General features: G+C 44.0%; 1 protein-coding gene across 8 annotated transcripts in view; it reads left to right on the top strand.

The window, feature by feature from the left end:
- Positions 1-18,902, top strand: part of NF2 (NF2, moesin-ezrin-radixin like (MERLIN) tumor suppressor) — a 49,319-nt gene that overhangs the window by 9,172 nt on the left and 21,245 nt on the right. For 4 of the 8 annotated variants that reach the window (XM_070763126.1, XM_070763127.1, XM_070763123.1 and 1 more), the window contains exons 6-10: positions 1,725-1,838; positions 7,448-7,570; positions 9,372-9,589; positions 10,708-10,813; positions 17,412-17,542. In XM_070763126.1, the coding sequence (XP_070619227.1) occupies positions 1,725-1,838; positions 7,448-7,570; positions 9,372-9,589; positions 10,708-10,813; positions 17,412-17,542 (692 nt within the window). The remainder of the gene's footprint in view (positions 1-1,724; positions 1,839-7,447; positions 7,571-9,371; positions 9,590-10,707; positions 10,814-17,411; positions 17,543-18,902) is intronic. The other 4 variants (XM_070763122.1, XM_070763124.1, XM_070763129.1 and 1 more) reach the window with 1 other exon arrangement.

Below are 18,902 nucleotides of genomic sequence, written 5' to 3'. Positions count from 1 at the left end.
TATTGTACACTGTTTTATTGTTGCTGTTAGCTACCCCGAGTCTCCGGAGAGGGGCGGCATACAAATCCAATAAATAAATAAATAAATATAAAGCCCTACATGGCATCGGACCAGATTACTTGTGGGACCGCCTCCTGCCGCATGAATCCCAGTGACCGGTTCGGTCCCACAGAGTCGGCCTTCTCCAGGTCCTGTCAACTAAACAATGTCAGTCGGCGGGGCCTAGGGGAAGAGCCTTCTCTGTGGCGGCCCCGGCCCTCTGGAATCAGTTCCCCCTGGAGAGTCACACTGCCCCCACCCTCCTCGTCTTCGGTAAGAGTCTCAAGACTCATCTATTCTGCCAGGCCTGGGGCTAATAGACTCTACCCCCCTGGCCCATGAATGATATGTATGTTGTTGAGTGGGAATGATTGATTTTTAATATAACTGGGATTTTAGATTAGATTAGTGGGTTTTATATTAATTGGATTTAGGATTTGTATTGTATTGTTCTTTTTTATATGTTTTAAGCTGCCCCGGTTCCCCCGAGATGGGCTGCGGATAAATCCAATTAAATAAATAACACCCCCCCCCTCCAATTTCCCATCATAAAAAGCATACAGCTTTATTGCTCATTGGTTCCTCTATATTCCTATATTTTGGGTAGCACATGTTGTTTTCTTAAAACTACCTAATCAAAATTATTTAATAAAATAAAATAAGGCTTTGTTCCCACGTGGTGTAGTGTTAACAAGGACATATCCCGCATATGAAAATATTATTTGACTGAAAGAGTAGTAAATGCTTGGAGCAAACTTCCAGCAGACGTGGTTGATTAAATCCACAGGAACTGAATTTAAACACGCCTGGGATAAACATAGATCCACCCTAAGATAAAATACGGGAAATAGTATAAGGGCAGACTAGATGGACCCGGAGGTCTTTTTCTGCCGTCAATCTTCTATGTTTCTATCAATGAGGAAGGGAGGGAGGAAGGAAAGAAAGAAGAAAGAAAGAAAAGAGGAGGGAAGGAAGGAAGGGGGAAGGAAGAATCCACAGTAACTGAATTTAAACCGCCCTGGGATAAACATATATCCATCCTAAGATAAAATACAGGAAATAGTATAAGGGCAGACTAGATGGACCAGGAGGTCTTTTTCTGCAGTCAATCTTCTGTGTTTCTATCAATGAGGAAGGGAGGGAGGGAGGAAAGAAAGAAGGAAGGAAAAAAAGAGGAGGGAAGGAAGGAAGGAAAGAGAAGGAAGGGAGGGAGGAAGGATGGAAGGAAGGAAGGAAGGATGAATCCACAGTCACTGAATTTAAACATGCCTGGGATAAACATAGATCCATCCTAAGATAAAATGCAGGAAATAGTATAAGGGCAGACTAGATGGACCAGGAGGTCTTTTTCTGCTGTCAATCTTCTATGTTTCTATCAATGAGGAAGGGAGGGAGGGGAGGGAGGAAAGAAAGAAGGAAGGAAAAAAGAGAAGGAGGGAAGGAAGGAAAGAAAGAAAGAGAAGGGAGGGAGGGTGGGAAAGAAGGAAGGGAGGGAGGGAGGAAGGGAGGGTGGGAAAGAAGGAAGGGAGGGAGGAAGGAAGGATGGAAGGAAGGAAGGAAGGATGAATCCACAGTCAGATAAAATGCAGGAAATAGTATAAGGGCAGACTAGATGGACCAGGAGGTCTTTTTCTGCCGTCAATCTTCTATGTTTCTATGCTTCCTTTCTTGTTGGCTGCACCCAGATCCTTCAGCTTTGCATTGGCAACCACGACCTGTTCATGAGGAGACGGAAGGCAGACTCCCTTGAAGTCCAGCAAATGAAAGCCCAGGCCAGGGAGGAGAAAGCCAGGAAGCAGGTGAGAATATTATACTAATTCATTTTTCGGGCTATGTTTTTGCAACAAGTTGCTGCGTGAACTGATTGTTGAATAAACGAAACGGGGGGAAAACTGGCTACCCAACTGCTGGGATCTGGGGCTGCTTTTAACCCCCTTCGTTTTCATACCCTGGCATCCCCCAAGAGCATTTAGACTTATATACCTCTTCACAGTGTTTTACAGCCCTCTCCAAGCAGTTTACAGAGAGTCAGCCTCTGCCCCCAACAGTCGGGGTCCTCATTTGACCCACCTCGGAAGGATGGAAGGTTGAGTCAACCTTGAGGAAGGAAGGAAGGAAGGAATAGCAATAGCATTTAGAAGGGAGGAAGGGAGGGAGGGAGGGAGGAAGGGAAGGAAGGAAGGAATAGCAATAGCATTTAGGAGGGAGGGAGGGAGGGAGGGAAGGAAGGAAGGAAGGAATAGCAATAGCATTTAGAAGGGAGGGAGGGAGGAAGGGAAGGAAGGAAGGTAGGTCAATAGCATTTATCTACTGCTGCTTCATAGTGTTTTTACAGCTGGTTTACAGAATAAGCCTATTGTCCCCAACAATCTGGGTCCTCATTTGATCCACCTTGGAAGGAAGGAAGGAAGGAAGGAAAAAAGGAAAAAATGAGGACCTAGATTGTTGGGGGCATAGTGTTTACTCTCCGTAAACAGCTTAGAGAGGGCTGGGAAGAACTATAAAGTGGTATATAAGTCTAAATGCTATTGCTCTTCCTTCCTTCCTTCCTTCCCTCCCTCCCTCTTTCCTTCCTTCCTTCCCTTCCTTCCTTCCTCCCTCCCTCCCTCCCTCCTTCCATCCTTCCTTCCCTCCCTCTTCCTTCCCCTCCCTCTTTCCTTCCTTCCTTCCTTCCTTCCTTCCTTCCTTCCTTCCTTCCATCCTTCCTTCCTCCCTCCCTTCCTCCTCCCTCCCTCCCTTCCTTCCTTCCTTCCTTCCTTCCTCTGTGTATTTTGTGTGTGTGTGCTGGAGCAGCCAGGAATCAGTTACTGGGAAAAACGGGACCCAGGAGGAAAGAGGAGGGAGGAGGAGGAGGAGGAGCTGTTCCCTCCTCTCTCCTAATTAAACGATAATGAACTGTGTGGCCGAGATGTGCGGCTCGCATGCTGCCTGCATGCTAATGCACGCTCCTGGCCTCCTTTCCTCCCATCTGGCCGACGCAGCGCATAGCAGTCTGCAGCAGAGAGCCAGGAGAGCATCTCTGCAAATTGGATTAGCATGAATCATGCGCGCGGAGCTTCCCCTCTTTGCTGAAACCCATACAGCTATCTCGCCGGCCGCCAAGCGGAATATTGATTGCCCCTTCTGGGTCCACTGCAGGAGAGCACGAGAAACCGCAGCGGCTGAGCCTCTTGGTCAGGGGGTCCCCAAGCTGTGGACCGTGGGCCACTAGTGGGCTGCCAGGGCTTTGCTGCTGAGCTGTGGAAACGTGTATCCTCACAGTGGATAGATAGATAGAATAGAATTCTTTATTGGCCAAGTGTGATTGGACACACAAGGAATTTGTCTTTGGTGTAGATGCTCTCAGGGTACATAAATGAAAAGTTCATCAAGAATAGAATAGAATAGAATAGAGTAGAAGAATAGAGTAGAGTAGAGTAGAGTAGAATAGAAGAGTAGAACAGAAGAGTAGAGTAGAAGAATGGAGTAGAGTAGAATAGTAGAGTACAGTAGAAGACTAGACTAGAATAGAATAGAGTAGACTTGACTAGAATAAAATTCTTTATTGGCCAAGTGTGATTGGACACACAAGGAATTTGTTTTTGGTGCAGATGCTCTCAGGGTACATAAAAGAAAAGACACATTTGTCAAGAATCATGAGGTACAACACTTAATGACAGTCATAGGGTAAAATAAGCAATCAAAATCATAGAGTAGAGTGTAGACTAGAGTGTAGACTAAAGTAGAGTAGAATAGAGTATAATAGAATAGAATGGAATAGAATATAGAATAGAATATAGACAGAATAGAACAGAATAGAATATAGAACTAGAGCAGACTAGAATAGAATAGAATAGAATATAGAATAGAATAGAATAGAATTCTTTATTGGCCAAGTGTGATTGGACACACAAGGAATTTTGTTTTGGTGCAGGTGCCCTCAGGGTACATAAAAGAAAAAGAGACATTTGTCAAGAATCATGAGGTACAAACACTTAATAATAGTCCAGGTAAAAATAAGCAATCAAATAATAGAGTAGAGTGTAGAGTAGAGTAGAACAGAACAGAATAGAACAGAATATAAAATAGAATATCTAGAATAGAACAGAATAGAATATAGAATATAGAATATAGAATATAGAATATAGAATATAGAATATAGAATAGAACAGAATAGAATATAGAATAGAACAGAATAGAATATAGAATAGAATAGAATAGGATAGAATATAGAATAGAATAGAATAGAATATAGAATAGAATAGAACAGAACAGAATTCCACCTCTGCTCTGGTCCCAGTGACCGACTCCAGATTGGATCCTGGAAGGGAGAATTGCTCATCTTGAGTCAGGTTGCCAGATTGGCAAAGCTCACGAGATGCTTTCAAATCTCCCTCGCACGCAAGGTGGGTTTCCCCCGAGGAGCAAGCGATTTGGCCAAGAACTTAGACAATGGTCTTTGAGAAGAAGGAAACCTGTTTCCTGTCGATAGGAAGTAGAACAAAAGGGAGCAAATGGATTTGGCAACGGGGCTGTGGCTGGCTCCTTGGAAGGCCCCGCGAGACACCCCCCCCACACACACACCTCTTTGTGCCATGCTGCAAAGAAGGAAGAAGGCCTCCCAAATCCTCTTGGCATTTTTTGCTTTTCCTTCTTAGCAACCTGCGAGGGTCGCCCAGAAAGTAATGCACCCCATTTTTTTTCCTTCAACAATTATTTATTGAACACAATGAAACTTACACACAAGAAAGAAGGATGTTTATTCTGCACTTCCTATTTTTCCACGTAATCTCTGTCCCGTTCTATGTCCTTCCTCCAGTGAGACACAAGGGCGTGTATGCCCTTGTCGGTACCAACTCCTTGTTCTGGTCACGAAGCCATTTCTGCACCTCTGTGCCAGCGACTAACTGTACTTCTGTCGACTGCAGATTCTCCATCAACTGTCCACAAACGTTTGTGAATGTTCCCAATAGTTTCTTTTCTCCGCAGTGAGAAATTCAATGATGACACGCTGTTTGTAACTTACGTCACTGACAGGCGCCATTCCGAAACACTGCTGCTGCTACGCTATCTTGTCTGGAGAAAGGCAAAATTTACAGACACACCCTCCTGACAATTCAAATAATGTCTACCTAAAGTTTTTTGAGAAAAAAAACGTGGTGCATTACTTTCTATGCGACCCTCGTACATTCTCATTGTGCCCAGAGAGAGAGAAACATATGTCTCTCCATAGAAACATAGAAGATTGACGGCAGAAAAAGACCTCCTGGTCCATCTAGTCTGCCCTTATACTATTTCCTGTATTTTATCTTACAATGGATATATGTTTATCCCAGGCATGTTTAAATTCAGTGAGTGTGGATTTGCCAACCACGTCTGCTGGGAGTTTGTTCCAAGCATCTACTACTTTCAGACAAATAATATTTTCTCTCCTTGCTTCTGATCTTTCCCCCAACTAACCTCAGATTGTGCCCCCTTGTTTTTGTGTTCCTATTAAAATCACTTCCCTCCTGAACCTTATTTAACCCTTTAACCTATTTAAATGTTTCGATCATGTCCCCCCTTTCCCTTCTGTCCTCCAGACTATACAAATGGAGTTCATGAAGTCTTTCCTGATAAGTTTGATGCTTAAGACCTTCCACCATTTTTGTAGCCCGTCTTTGGACCCGTTCAATTTCATCCATATCTTTTTGTAGGTGAGGTCTCCAGAACTGCGAGACCGCCTTGTGCCGCACGAATCCCAGCGACCGGTTAGGTCCCACAGAGTTGGCCTTCTCCGGGTCCCGTCGACTAAACAATGTCGTCTGGCGGGACCCAGGGGAAGAGCCTTCTCTGTGGTGGCTCCGAGCCTCTGGAACCAGCTCCCCCCAGAGATTAGGATTGCCCCCACCCTCCTTGCCTATCGTAAACTCCTTAAAACCCACCTCTGCCGTCAGGCATGGGGGAATTGAAACATCTCCCCCTTGCCCATGTAGTTTTTGTGCATGATTCGATTGTGTGCTTGTTTTTTATATATTGGAGTTTCTTTTTTCTTTTTGGGAACTTTTCAACCTAAAACTATAATTTAGACTGCTAAATATTAGATTTGTTACTATGTACTGTTTTTACCATTGTTGTGAGCTGCCCCGAGTCTGCGGAGAGGGGCGGCATATAAATCCAATGAATCTAATCTAATCTACCTAGGACCGAACTCAGTCTACTGATTGTGTGGTGAATGCTCCACCTCTAACCCACCCCAGCGCTCCCTTTGCTGAATTGCGTACGATCTGCATCCAAGGGCATGGGGTGAGGTATCATCAATATGCGGATGATACCCAGTTGTACATCTCCACCCCATGTCCAGTCAGCGAAGCAGTGGAAGTGATGTGCCGGTGCCTGGAGGCTGTTGGGGACTGGATGGGTGTCAACAAACTCAAACTCAATCCAGACAAGACGGAGTGGCTGTGGGTGTTGCCTCCCAAGGACAATTCCATCTGTCCGTCCATTACCCTGGGGGGGGAACTACTGACCCCCTCAGAGAGGGTGCGCAACTTGGGCGTCCTCCTCGACCCACAGCTGACATTGGAACATCATCTTTCGGCTGTGGCGAGGAGGGCGTTTGCCCAGGTTCGCCTGGTGCAACAGTTACGGCCCTATTTGGACAGAGAGTCATTGCTCACAGTCACTCATGCCCTCATCACCTCGAGCTTCGATTACTGCAACGCTCTCTACATGGGGCTACCTTTGAAAAGTGTTCGGAAACTCCAGATTGTGCAGAACGCAGCCGCGAGAGCCATCGTGGGGCTTCCCAGATTCGCCCACGTTTCTACAACACTCCATGGCCTGCATTGGCTGCCGATCAGTTTCCGGTCACAATTCAAAGTGTTGGTCATGACCTTTAAAGCCCTACATGGCATGGGACCAGAATACCTCCGGAACCGCCTGCTACCGCACGAATCCCAGCGGCCGATAAGGTCCCACAGAGTTGGCCTTCTCTGGGTCCCGTCGACTAAACAATGTCGTCTGGCGGGCCCCAGGGGAAGAGCCTTCTCTGTGGCGGCCCCGGCCCTCTGGAATCAACTCCCCCCGGAGATCAGAACTGCTCCCACCCTCCTTGTCTTCCGTAAACTACTTAAGACCCATCTATACCGCCAGGCATGGGGGATTTGAGACACCTTTCCCCCAGTCTTATTATAATTTATGTTTGGTATGTATGTGCTGTTTGGTTTTTAAATTGATAGGGTTTTTAGTTTTTTCTTAATATTAGATTTGTGCTTGTACAATATTGTTTTATCGCTTGTTGTGAGCCGCCCCGAGTCTTCGGAGAGGGGCGGCATACAAATCTAATAAATTATTATTATTATTATTATTATTATTATTATTATTATTATTATTATTACCTCTTTTTAATTTTTTCCCTCCCCGCCCCCATCGCTTGCCTTCTCCCTAGATGGAGCGCCAACGTTTAGCCCGAGAGAAACAGATGAGAGAAGAGGCTGAACGCACCAGGGACGAGATGGAGAGGAGGCTCCTGCAGTTGAAAGAGGAGGCCACAATGGCCAATGAAGCTCTGGTAAGGTCCTTCCGATGCTCCTTCATCCTTATAGCATTTAGACTTAGATACCGCTCACAGAGTGCTTTTCCAGCCCTCTCTAAGCGGTTTACAGAGAGTAAGCATATTGCCCCCAACAATCTGGGTCCTCATTTTACCCACCTGGATGGAAGGTTGAGTCAACCTTGAGGAAGGAAGGAAGGAAGGAAGGAAGGACAATAGCACTTAAACTTATATATTGCTTCATAGTGCTTTCAAGCCCTCTCTAAGCAGCCCTCTGGCCCCCAACAATCTGGGTCCTCATTTTACCCACCTTGGAAGGATGGATGGTTGAGTCAACCTTGAGGAATGAAGGAAGGAAAGAAAGAAAGAAAGAAAGAAAGAAAGAAAGAAGGACAATAGTACTTATATTTATGTACTGCTTCATAGTGCTTTCAAGACCTCTCTAAGCAGTTTATAGAATCAGCCTCTTGCCCCCAACAATCTGGGTCCTCATTTTATCCACCTTGGAAGGATGGATGGTTGAGTCAACCTTGAGGAATGAAGGAAGGAAAGAAGGAAGGAAAGAAAGAAAGAAGGACAATAGTACTTATACTTATATACTGCTTCATAGTGCTTTCAAGCCCTCTCTAAGCAGTTTATAGAATCAGCCTCTTGCCCCCAACAATCTGGGCCCTCATTTTACTCACCTTGGAAGGATGGATGGTTGAGTCAACCTTGAGGAATGAAGGAAGGAAAGAAGGAAGGAAAGAAAGAAAGAAAGAAAGAAAGAAAGAAAGAAGGACAATAGTACTTATACTTATATACTGCTTCATAGTGCTTTCAAGCCCTCTCTAAGCAGTTTATAGAATCAGCCTCTTGCCCCCAACAATCTGGGTCCTCATTTTACCCACCTTGGAAGGATGGATGGTTGAGTCAACCTTGAGGAATAAAGGAAGGAAAGAAGGAAGGAAAGAAAGAAAGAAAGAAAGAAAGAAAGAAAGAAGGACAATAGTACTTATACTTATATACTGCTTCATAGTGCTTTCAAGCCCTCTCTAAGCAGTTTATGGAATCAGCCTCTTGCCCCCAACAATCTGGGTCCTCATTTTACCCACCTTGGAAGGATGGACGAATGGGTCAACCTTGAGTCAGGAAGGAAAGGAAAGGAAGGGAGGAGAGGAAGGAAGGAAGGAAGGAAGGAATTGGTCTGCAAGATGCTTGTGACTCTGAAAGGAGAGATGAGCGTAAAATTTTGGAAATGACCAGCAAGTTATCCTACATACAGGAAAAATAGGAAGGAAGGAAGGAAGGAAGGAAGGAAGGAAGGAAGGAAGGAAGGAGAAGATAGCAATAACATTTAGACTTATAAACCACCTCGCAGTGCTTTTACAGCCCTCTCTAAGCGGTTTACAGAATCAGCCTCTTGCCCCCAAAAATCTGGGACTTCGTTTGACCCACCTCTGAAGGACGGACAATACTACTTCATCCGTTGTGTGGATGCTGAATGGTTTAGGTGGGAAATTGTGTGGGGTTGAGCCTGTTCTTTCGCATTGTTATGTATGTTGAGATTGGTCTTTGGCGTCATACGAATTTTGTTGCATGGGTATACTGGGTATATACATACAATGACAATAAAGCATTTATTTGTTTATTTATTTATTCATTCATTCATTCAATTATTTGTTTGTTTGTTTATTTATTTTATTGTATTTTATTTATTGTATTGTATTGTATTTTATTTTATTTATTTTTATTTATTTTATTTTATTTAATTTTATTTTTATTTTTTTATTTTTTATTTTTTTATTTATTTATAATTCTCCGCTCCTTCTCTGCCCAGATGAGATCGGAAGAAACTGCCGACTTGCTGGCTGAAAAAGCTCAGATCACCGAAGAGGAAGCCAAGCTCCTGGCTCAAAAAGCCGCCGAGGCGGAGCAGGAAATGCAACGGATCAAAGCCACGGCGATACGGACGGAGGAAGAGAAGCGGTTGATGGAACAGAAAGTGTTGGAGACGGAGATGCTGGCGCTGAAAATGGCGGAGGAGTCTGAACGGAGGTGATGCCACAGGAGGAGCTTAGACCCAGCGGTAGGCAAAGTTGGCTGTGGACTTCAACTCCCAGAATTCCTGAGCTAGCATGATTGGCTCAGGAATTCTGGGAGTTGAAGTCCACAAGTCATAGAAGGGCCAACTTTGCCTACCCCTGGGTTAACCTCTCTGGTATGCCCACTTCGGCTTCTGATGTAGGGATACTTACTGGGTCTCTTTAACTTCAGGAATAGCACACTCTCTATAAGATCCCTTCTGTTTTGTCGGGCTCTCTGGTAGACTCCTCCCAAAAATTCACAGGTACAAATTTCAGACACACACACGTTTGAAAATTCAAAACAATATTCTTTATAATGAAAATTCCCTTAACCTAAGCCCTCTTTTGGTATAGCAAAGAGCCCTCGTCTCCAAACAAACTGGCAATTGGTACAAGTCCCTTATCAGTTCTGTGATACTTTGCAGCTGTGAGGCCATTCACAGTCCTCCTTCTTTCACAAAGTGAAAAACACTTTGCTCTGGTTTAGTTTCAAAGTGGGGAAAAAGCAGCACACAAAGGTCAAAGTCAGCAAAGCAGGCACGAAACACAAGGATCAGATAATCCTCCACAATGGCCAAACCCACAGGCTGCTCTTTATAGCAACCTCACTAATGACCACAGCCCCACCCAACCACAGGTGGCCTCATTTTCTTTGATAATCTCTCAGTTGTTGCTGCCTATGCATCGCTCTCCGCATGCGTGGCTGTATCATTAACTCTTGTTCCGAATCCAAGGAGGAGCTAGAGAATTGATCTCCTTCTGAGCTGTCTGCCACACTCTCCTCCTCCCTGTCACTCATGTCTTCTTGGTCAGAGAAGCCTTCATCATCAGATTCCACCGGGGGCAAAACAGGCCTGCAGCATGTGGATGTCTACCCCATGTCCACAGTCCTTGGGGCAGGAGCTGGGCCAGAGCTAACCACAACAACTTCCAATTCTACTAATCTGTAAATCTGAATATATTGATCGGACGTGACATTGCTCAGCCTTCAGTGAGGTGAAGCATTTGCCCCCTCTTGCCTTTTTTGGGGGGTGGATAAATGCTGGTGTGGGTCTGATGGTGGCTTCTTCTCTTCTCGGCTGCCTGCAGGGCGAAGGAGGCCGACCAGCTCAAGAACGACCTGCAAGAATCCCGCGACTCCGAAAGAAGAGCCAAGCAGAAACTCCTGGAGATTACTAGCAAGTCATCCTACACCGTAAGTGTTATGAGTGCTCCTTGTTCAGGTAGGTAGGTAGGTAGGTAGGGAAGGAAGGAAGGAAGGAAGGAAGGAAGGAAGGAAGGAAGGAAGGAAGGAAGGAAGGAAGGAAGGAGAATTGAAAGATAAATATTATAAGCCACCCCGAATCCTTTGGGATTGAGCAGTATAGAAATCAAATTAATTAATTATATAAATGAAGGAAGGAAGGAAGGAAGGAAGGAAGGAGAATTGAAAGAGATAAAAGAGAAAGATAGGGAGGAAAGGAGGGAGGGAGGAAAGAAGGAGAAGAATTGAAAGTTAAAGAGAAATATTATAAGGGAAGAAAGTGAGGAAGGAAGGAGGAGAATTGAAAGAGATAAAGAGAAATATGAGGAAGGGGGGAAGGAGGGAAAGCTGGAGAGGAATTGAAAGAGATAAAGAGAAAGATTATAATGGAGGAAAGATGGGAGGGAGGAATAATAATAATAACAATAACATTAGCACTTATATACCGCTTCATGGTGCTTCACAGCCCTCTCTAAGCGGTTTACAGAGTCAGCCTCTTGTCCCCCAACAATCGGAGTCCCCATTTTACCCACCTTGGAAAAAAAACCCTTTCCTCCCAAAAGGGTGCAAGTAATATCCTATGAAGCTTGCAAGAAGTTTACAAATCTCTTTAAAATGGCATTCTTGATTGTCAGGGATGCTCGGGGCTTTTTTGAACTTTTAGGTGCCGACAGCAAGAGTTTTAAAAACAAAAACAAATCCTTGAATGATGTGGCTGATGTCTTTTCATGATCTTGGGATGAGAGGGTGTTCTTAAAAGATTTGCCTGCTGTGTGCAGTCAGCGTTTCCAGAATTAGCCAAATTTTCGGAGGTTCTAGTCTGCAGATGATCCCTTAAATCTCTTTATCCCCTTTATCCCCTTAATACAGTGCTTCTCAAAGAGTGGGTGGGGGGATACAGAGCGATGCCGGGGGCGTCACGTGTGATCCCGTGGAAACACGCGTGGTCCCTCTCTGTTAGCATGTCTCGGTGCAGCTAGGCTGCGAGACCTTCGACATACGCAGAGCAGAGTTTAAGGGTATGAGTGTGGATATGTGATACAGCCAGTAACGACACAGACTTGCTAAACAAGTATTATTTACATACAGTGATACCTCGTTTTACGAACTTAATTGCTCCAGGGACGAGGTTTATAAGGTGAAAAGTTTGTAAGATGAAACAATGTTTCCCATAGGAATCAACGGAAAAGCGATTAATGCGTGCAAGCCCAAAACTCACCCCTTTTGCCAGCCGAAGCGCCCGTTTTTATGCTGCTGGGATTCCCCTGAGGCTCCCCTCCATGGGAAACCCCCATCCGGACTTCCATGTTTTTGTGATACTGCAGGGGAATCCCAGCAGGGGAATCCCAGCAGCCCAAAAACGGGTGCTTTGCTGGCAATGGAAGTCCAGAGGTGGGGTTTCCAGCGAGGGGAGCCTCAAGGAAATTTCAGCATCGCAAAAACATGGAAGTCTTCGAAACCCCACCTCCGGACTTCCGTTGCCAGCGAAGCGCCCGTTTTTGGGCTGCTGGGATTCCCCTGCAGCATTGCAAAAACACGGAAGTCCGGAGGTGGGGTTTCCCATGGAGGGGAGCCTCAGGGGAATCCCAGCAGTGCAAAAACGGGTGCTTCGCTGGCAACGGAAGTCCGGAGGCGGGGTATCCCAGTGGTGGCGGCTTGGGTTTGTAAGGTGAAAATAGTTTGGAAGAAGAGGCAAAAAAATCTTAAACCCCGGGTTTGTATCTCGAAAAGTTTGTATGATGAGGGGATTGTAAGATGAGGTATCACTGTATATATATATTTACAAGCACAAAGCAGAAATAAACAACAGAACGCACATAGCAGCGTGAAGCAGAATATACTTCGGAGAGGGGCGGCATACAAATCCAATAAATAAATAAATAAATACCCCCCCCCCTTCAAGGTAAAGGCAAAAAATGAATGAGCTCTCCAGCATCAGCATCGGGAGAGAGTGTGCTGGCGCCCTCTTATGGCAAACCAGCCAAAGTGCTTAAAGGTATATTGCATCTATAAAGGTACAAACTACAGTTGGTAGTCTACATACATGGCAACCCCAAATACTGGTGAGTACCATGTGCTAATACTCTCGATCGATTCCCCCAGACGGGGGGTGTTTTCCCAGTTGCACGCTGCTCCGAACCCAGAAGGCAACCAGGTGGGACATAGCGACTGCGTAGGTAGTGATGGCGAACCTATGGAACAGGTGCCACAGGTGGCACATGAAGTCATATCTGCTGGCACGCGAGCCGTTGCCCTAGATCAGCTCCAACGTGCATGTGTGTGCTGGCCAGCTGATTTTTGGCTCTCGGAGGGCGATTTTGGCTTCCTCTGGGGCAGTGCGGGAGGGCTTTTTTACCCTCCCCTAGCTCCAGGGAAGCCTTTGGAGCCTGGGGAGGGCGAAACACGAGCCTACTGGGCCCACCAGAAGTTGGGAAACAGAGAAGAGCAACAAAGAGGTTTAGGGGACTGGAGTCTAAAACATATGAAGAACTGTTTCAGGAACTGGGCATGGCTAGTTGAATGAAAAGAAGGACCAGTGGGTACATGATAGCAGTCTTCCAATATCTCAAGGGTTGCCACAAGGAAGAAGGAGTCAATCTATTCTCCAAAGCACCTGAGAGTAGAACAAGAAGCAATGGGTGGAAACTAAACAAGGAGAGAAGCAGCTCAAAACTAAGGAGAAATTTCCTGACAGTCTGAACGGTTGATCAGTGGAACAGAAGTTGCCTCCAGAAGTTGTGAAGTTTTTAAGCAGATGTTGGATAACCATCTGAAGTAGTGTAGGGTTTCCTGCCTAAGCAGGAGGGTTGGACTAGAAGACCTCCAAGGTCCCTTCCAACTCTGTTGTTGTTGCTGCTGTTTTGTTGTTGTTGTTATTATAAGTTATAAGTTATTATAACTTACATGTATTATTATTATTATTATTATTATTATTATTATTATTATATATTAGAAGTTATTACTATATTATTATAAGTTAGGTCCCTTCTAACTCTGTTGCTATTATTATTATTATTATTATTATTATTATTATTATTATTATTATTATTATACATCTTCCCCAGGCCTATATAGTTTATGTATGGTATGTTATGTATATGTCTTTTTAAATTATGGGTTTTAGATTTTTAAATATTAGATTTGTATTGTACATTGTTTTTTAATATTGCTGTGAGCCGCCCCGAGTCTACGGAGAGGGGCGGCATACAAATTTAATAAATAATAATAATTATTATTATTAGGGTAGAGCTGCCTTCCCCAACCAATAGTTTGCTTGCAGCTTATAATAAATAAAATAATAAATATGAACACCACAATTCCATTGAGGCCCAGATCGGAGAGTTGGGGGGCTGCGCAAAATGTTTGCTTCTTCCTAGCGGGGGTGTAAAAGAAAATAATTGAGCAGCACTGCCTTAATAGTAGCAAACTTAGGAGATCTCTGATTGCAACGCAAGGCAATGGATGTTAAAGAGGAGCGGGGGGGGGGGTAAACCCCCCCACCGGTTTTCCATTTTGAAAAGCGTGGTATTTATTAGCCCGGAGAGTCCCTCGTGGTAGAACAGTTCCCCTCCTACCTTTTGCAATTCCCCACTCTCTGTTTTGTTCCGGTTTTTTTTTGCTGGGAGCATGAATCATTCCAGGTCTCGGTTTAAACAGCCAGAGTGCAATCGCCCAGAGATTTGATACTGTCATAAAAGACGTCTTCGGCTGAGTAGGGAAGGAAAGGCAGAGTGCGAAAAGTAAAGAGGGTTTTTAAAAAAGAGAAAGGAAAAAAAAACACAGTGCAATAAAATTAATGTTCTTTGGTAACTGCTTCAAGGCAAGGGGGAGCTTCCCAGTCCAAAATAGGTAGACCGAGGACATGTAAAAGATAAAAGTTCCCCTTGCATAGATGCGCTAGTCGTTCCCGACTCTAAGGGGCGCTGCTCATCTCCGTTTCAAAGCCAAAGAGCCAGCGCTGTCCAAAGACGTCTCCGTGATCAAGTAGCCAGCACGATTAAATGACAAATGTGCACCGAACGCTGTTACCGTCCCACCAAAAGTGGTCCCTATTTTTGTATTTGCTTTTTTTTTTTTTAAGCATGCTTTCAAACTGTTAGTTTGGCAGAAACATAGAAACATAGAAGATTGACGGCAGAAAAAGACCTCCTGGTCCATCTAGTCTGCACTTATACTATTTCTTGTATTTTATCTTAGAATGGAGATATGTTTATCCCAGGCATGTTTAAATTCAGTGACTGTTTTCAGATCTATCTATCTATCTATCTATCTATCTATCTATCTATCTATCTATCTATCTATCTATCCATCTTCTTCCTTCTATCTATCTGTATCTATCTATCTCCCTATCTCTCTCTCTCTCTCTGTCTATCTCTATCTATCTATCTATCTATCTATCTATCCATCTCTCCCTCTCTCTCTCTCTATCAATCTGCCTCCCTCCATCCCTCCATCTATCTATATCTCTTTCTTTCTATCCATCTTTTTCCATCTATCTTCCTGCCTGCCTGCCTGCCTATCTATCTATCTATCTATCTATCTATCTATCTATCTATCTATCTATCTATCTATCTATCTATCCATCTCTATCTATTCATCTATCTATCTATCTATCTATCTTTCTAAGTATCTATCTATCTATCTATCTACCTCTCTATCCATCTGCCTCTCTCCCTCCCTCCCTCCCTCCCTCCATCCATCCATCCATCCATCCATCCATCCATCTATCTATCTATCTATCTATCTCTATCTATCTATTCATCTATCTATCTATCTATCTATCTATTTCTCCTCTCTCTCTCTCATCTATATCATCTATCCATTTGTTTATATCTGTTTATCTATTTATCCGTCTATCCATCCGCCTGCCCGTCTGTCTGTCCGTCTATTGATCATCTCCACTTGTCCATCTATTCATCCATCTATCCATCTACTGTTCCTGTCTGTCCATCTTGGGAGTTGGCCATTGTGAATCCCTTCTTTGGTGACACCCTTAACATTCTCGTTCATCTTTCATTGGATTTCCAACTATGGATGTTGTTGATGTGAATGGGTGTCTGACACCGACAAAAAACCACCAAAACCCCAGCCAAGTCTTCTTGATTGAAAGGTGGAAGGGGTTTTTTTCAAATGAGGATCGAGCCCCCTTCAATCAGGAGCCATCAAAACCCCACGCGTCCTTTTGCCCCACGCTCGCCCTCCGTTTAATCAAGGTTTCGAAATAAGACCTGTTTTCCCAGCTGTTTCTCAGCCCTTTCATGCTCTTACAATTTGTCTTGCAAGAGTTTAAACAAGCCCAGACCGAAGTGGCTGGAATTTAATGGGGTTTTCCCCGCCTCCAGATTCTCTGCGGCTCTCTGCAATCATTTCTGAAGCTTTTAAAAGCACAGACCTAATGAACCTAGGGTTGCTCTGCTACTCAGCCGATGGCTCCTGTGCTGCAACGAAGGGAATCTTTGCAACAAATACAGTGGTGCCTCTACTTAAGAACTTAATTCGTTCCACGACCAGGTTCTTAAGTAGAAAAGTTTGTAAGTAGAAGCCATTTTTCCCATAGGAATCAAGGTAAAAGCAAATAAGGCGTGCAAACCTATTAGTTTAGTTTTATTGGATTTGTATGCCGCCCCTCTCTGGAGACTCAGGGCGGCTAACAGCAATAATAAAACAGTGTACAGTAATAATCCAATACTAAAAATGATTAAAAACCCATTAATATAAAAAACCAAACATACATTCAGACATACCATGCATAAAATTGTAAAGGCCTAGGGGGAAAGAGCATCTCAATTCCCCCATGCCTGGCAGCAGAGGTGGGTTTTAAGTAGCTTACGAAAGGCAAGGAGGATGGGGGCAATTCTAATATCTGGGGGGAGTTGGTTCCAGAGGGCCGGGGCCGCCACAGAGAAGGCTCTCCCCCTGGGTCCCGCCAAGCGGCATTGTTTAGTTGACGGGACCCGGAGAAGACCCACTCTGTGGGACCTAACTGGTCACTGGGATTCAAACAAATAGCAAACCTATTAGGAAAGAAATAAAAGCTCGGAATTTGGGTGGACAGTCGCTGCCCAGAGCGAAGGGAGAGTTTCTTTTCTCTGGGCGCTGGCAGAGGTTTATTCCCTTTCCAAGCGCCCAGATAAAAGAAAACACTCCGTTCACTCTTGGCTGCCAAAGCCTCCTTAAGCGCCACCGAAAGGCTCCTCTGGCAGCCCAGAAAAGCCCGAGATGGCCGGGATTAAAGGGCAAATGGCAGGAAACTGGACGGGCCTTCGTGCCCGTTCAGAAATTTCCTGGAAAATTTTTCCGGGCTCAGGTTCTTAAGTAGAAAATCTTGAACACCCGGTTCTTATCTAGAAAAGTTCGTAAGTAGAGGCGTTCTTAGGTAGAGGTACCACTCTACCTAGAAAACATTTGAAAACCAACCCACGAGCTCGGGGAATGAACCTTCACCTTCTTCCTCCACCCAACCTACAGATATTCACTCCTATGGTGAGCTAATCTAATACAAATCTAATAAATAATAATAATAAAAATAATCTCTTTATTTTGTCTTCAGCAGCCCATCAACGCCAGTACGACCACCTTGCCCGCCGACATGTCAACGTTTGGCCTCATTGGCGAAAGCCTCTCCTTCGACTTTAAGGATAATGACATGAAGAGGTTGTCCATGGAGATCGAGAAGGAGAAGTAAGTCCTCTTCATTACTTCATCCCAGGAACATTGCTTCCATCGACCTCTTGCGGGCAGGTTTTCTACCACGTGGAGAGGATATGCAGGAATGTTGAAAAGCCAAAGATTGGCAGAGCGGCTGTTGGCTGGTTTTTAGGTTGGCTTCAAGGTTTTGGCTTTCTCGGATCGTTTGTCCCTCTGCTCAGTCACTTTTGCCCTGGTCATCTTGTGCTTGGACTACTACAATGCTCTGTACCTGGGGCTACCATAAGACAGAGGCAATAAACACATAGATGATAGATTATCAATGAATGGATAGATGGATAGATTAGATATAAAGATAGAAGATGGATTGGATTGGATGGATGGATGGATGGAGAGATAAAGATAGATTGGTAAAACGGGGTCTCTCTCTCCTATCTATCTACTTACCTGCCTACCTATTTATTTATCTATCTATCATCTATTTATATCATCTAAACATCTATCTATGTTTCTTTCTATCTCTATTATATCTATATCTAGCTATCTTTCTACCTACCTACTCATCTAATATATCTATCTTATCTATCTATCTATCTATCTATCTATCTATCTATCTATCTATCTATCTATCTACCTAATCTATCTATCTATCTATCTATCTATCTATCTATCTATCTATATCTTATCTATCTATCTAATCTATCTGTCTATCTATCTATCTATCTATCTATCTATCTATCTATCTATCTATCTATCTATCTAATCTATCTATCTATCTATCTAATCTATCTATCTATCTATCTATCTAATCTATCTATCTTATCTATCTATCTATCTATCTATCTATCTATCGTATCTATCTATCTATCTATCTATCTATCTATCTATCTATCTAGTCTATCTGTCTATCTATCTATCTATCTATCTATCTAGTCTGTCTGTCTGTCTGTCTATCCTATCTATCTATCTATCTATCTATCTATCTATCTATCTATCTATCTATCTATCTACTGTGTTTCCCTGTAAATAAGACCCTGTCTTATATTTTTTTGGAACCCTGAAATAAACTCTTGGCCTTCTTGCCATGCATTCAAAAGCCCAATGGGGCTTATTATCAAGGGAGGTCTTATTTTGGGAAAAACAGGGTAGATGATTAGATTAGATAAGAAGATGATAGATATTGATACCTGATGGATGAATTTGGATGAGTTCTGATACTTCCTGCCTGCACAGGAAATGAAATCTTGTGAGAGGCCGCCCGTGCGCGTGAGATTTTGGCGCGTTCTTTTGCTTCCGTGCACGTACAGTAGCGAAAAGTTGCCGAAATTGCGCCCGCACATCCCCCTCGTGAGATTTCACTTCCTGTGCTCCATTTTCACTAGCGGTACGCAGT

Source organism: Erythrolamprus reginae, chromosome 10, assembly GCF_031021105.1.
Source record: "Erythrolamprus reginae isolate rEryReg1 chromosome 10, rEryReg1.hap1, whole genome shotgun sequence".
Lineage (NCBI taxonomy): Eukaryota > Metazoa > Chordata > Lepidosauria > Squamata > Dipsadidae > Erythrolamprus > Erythrolamprus reginae.
This window is presented reverse-complemented; position numbering and strand designations above follow the sequence as displayed.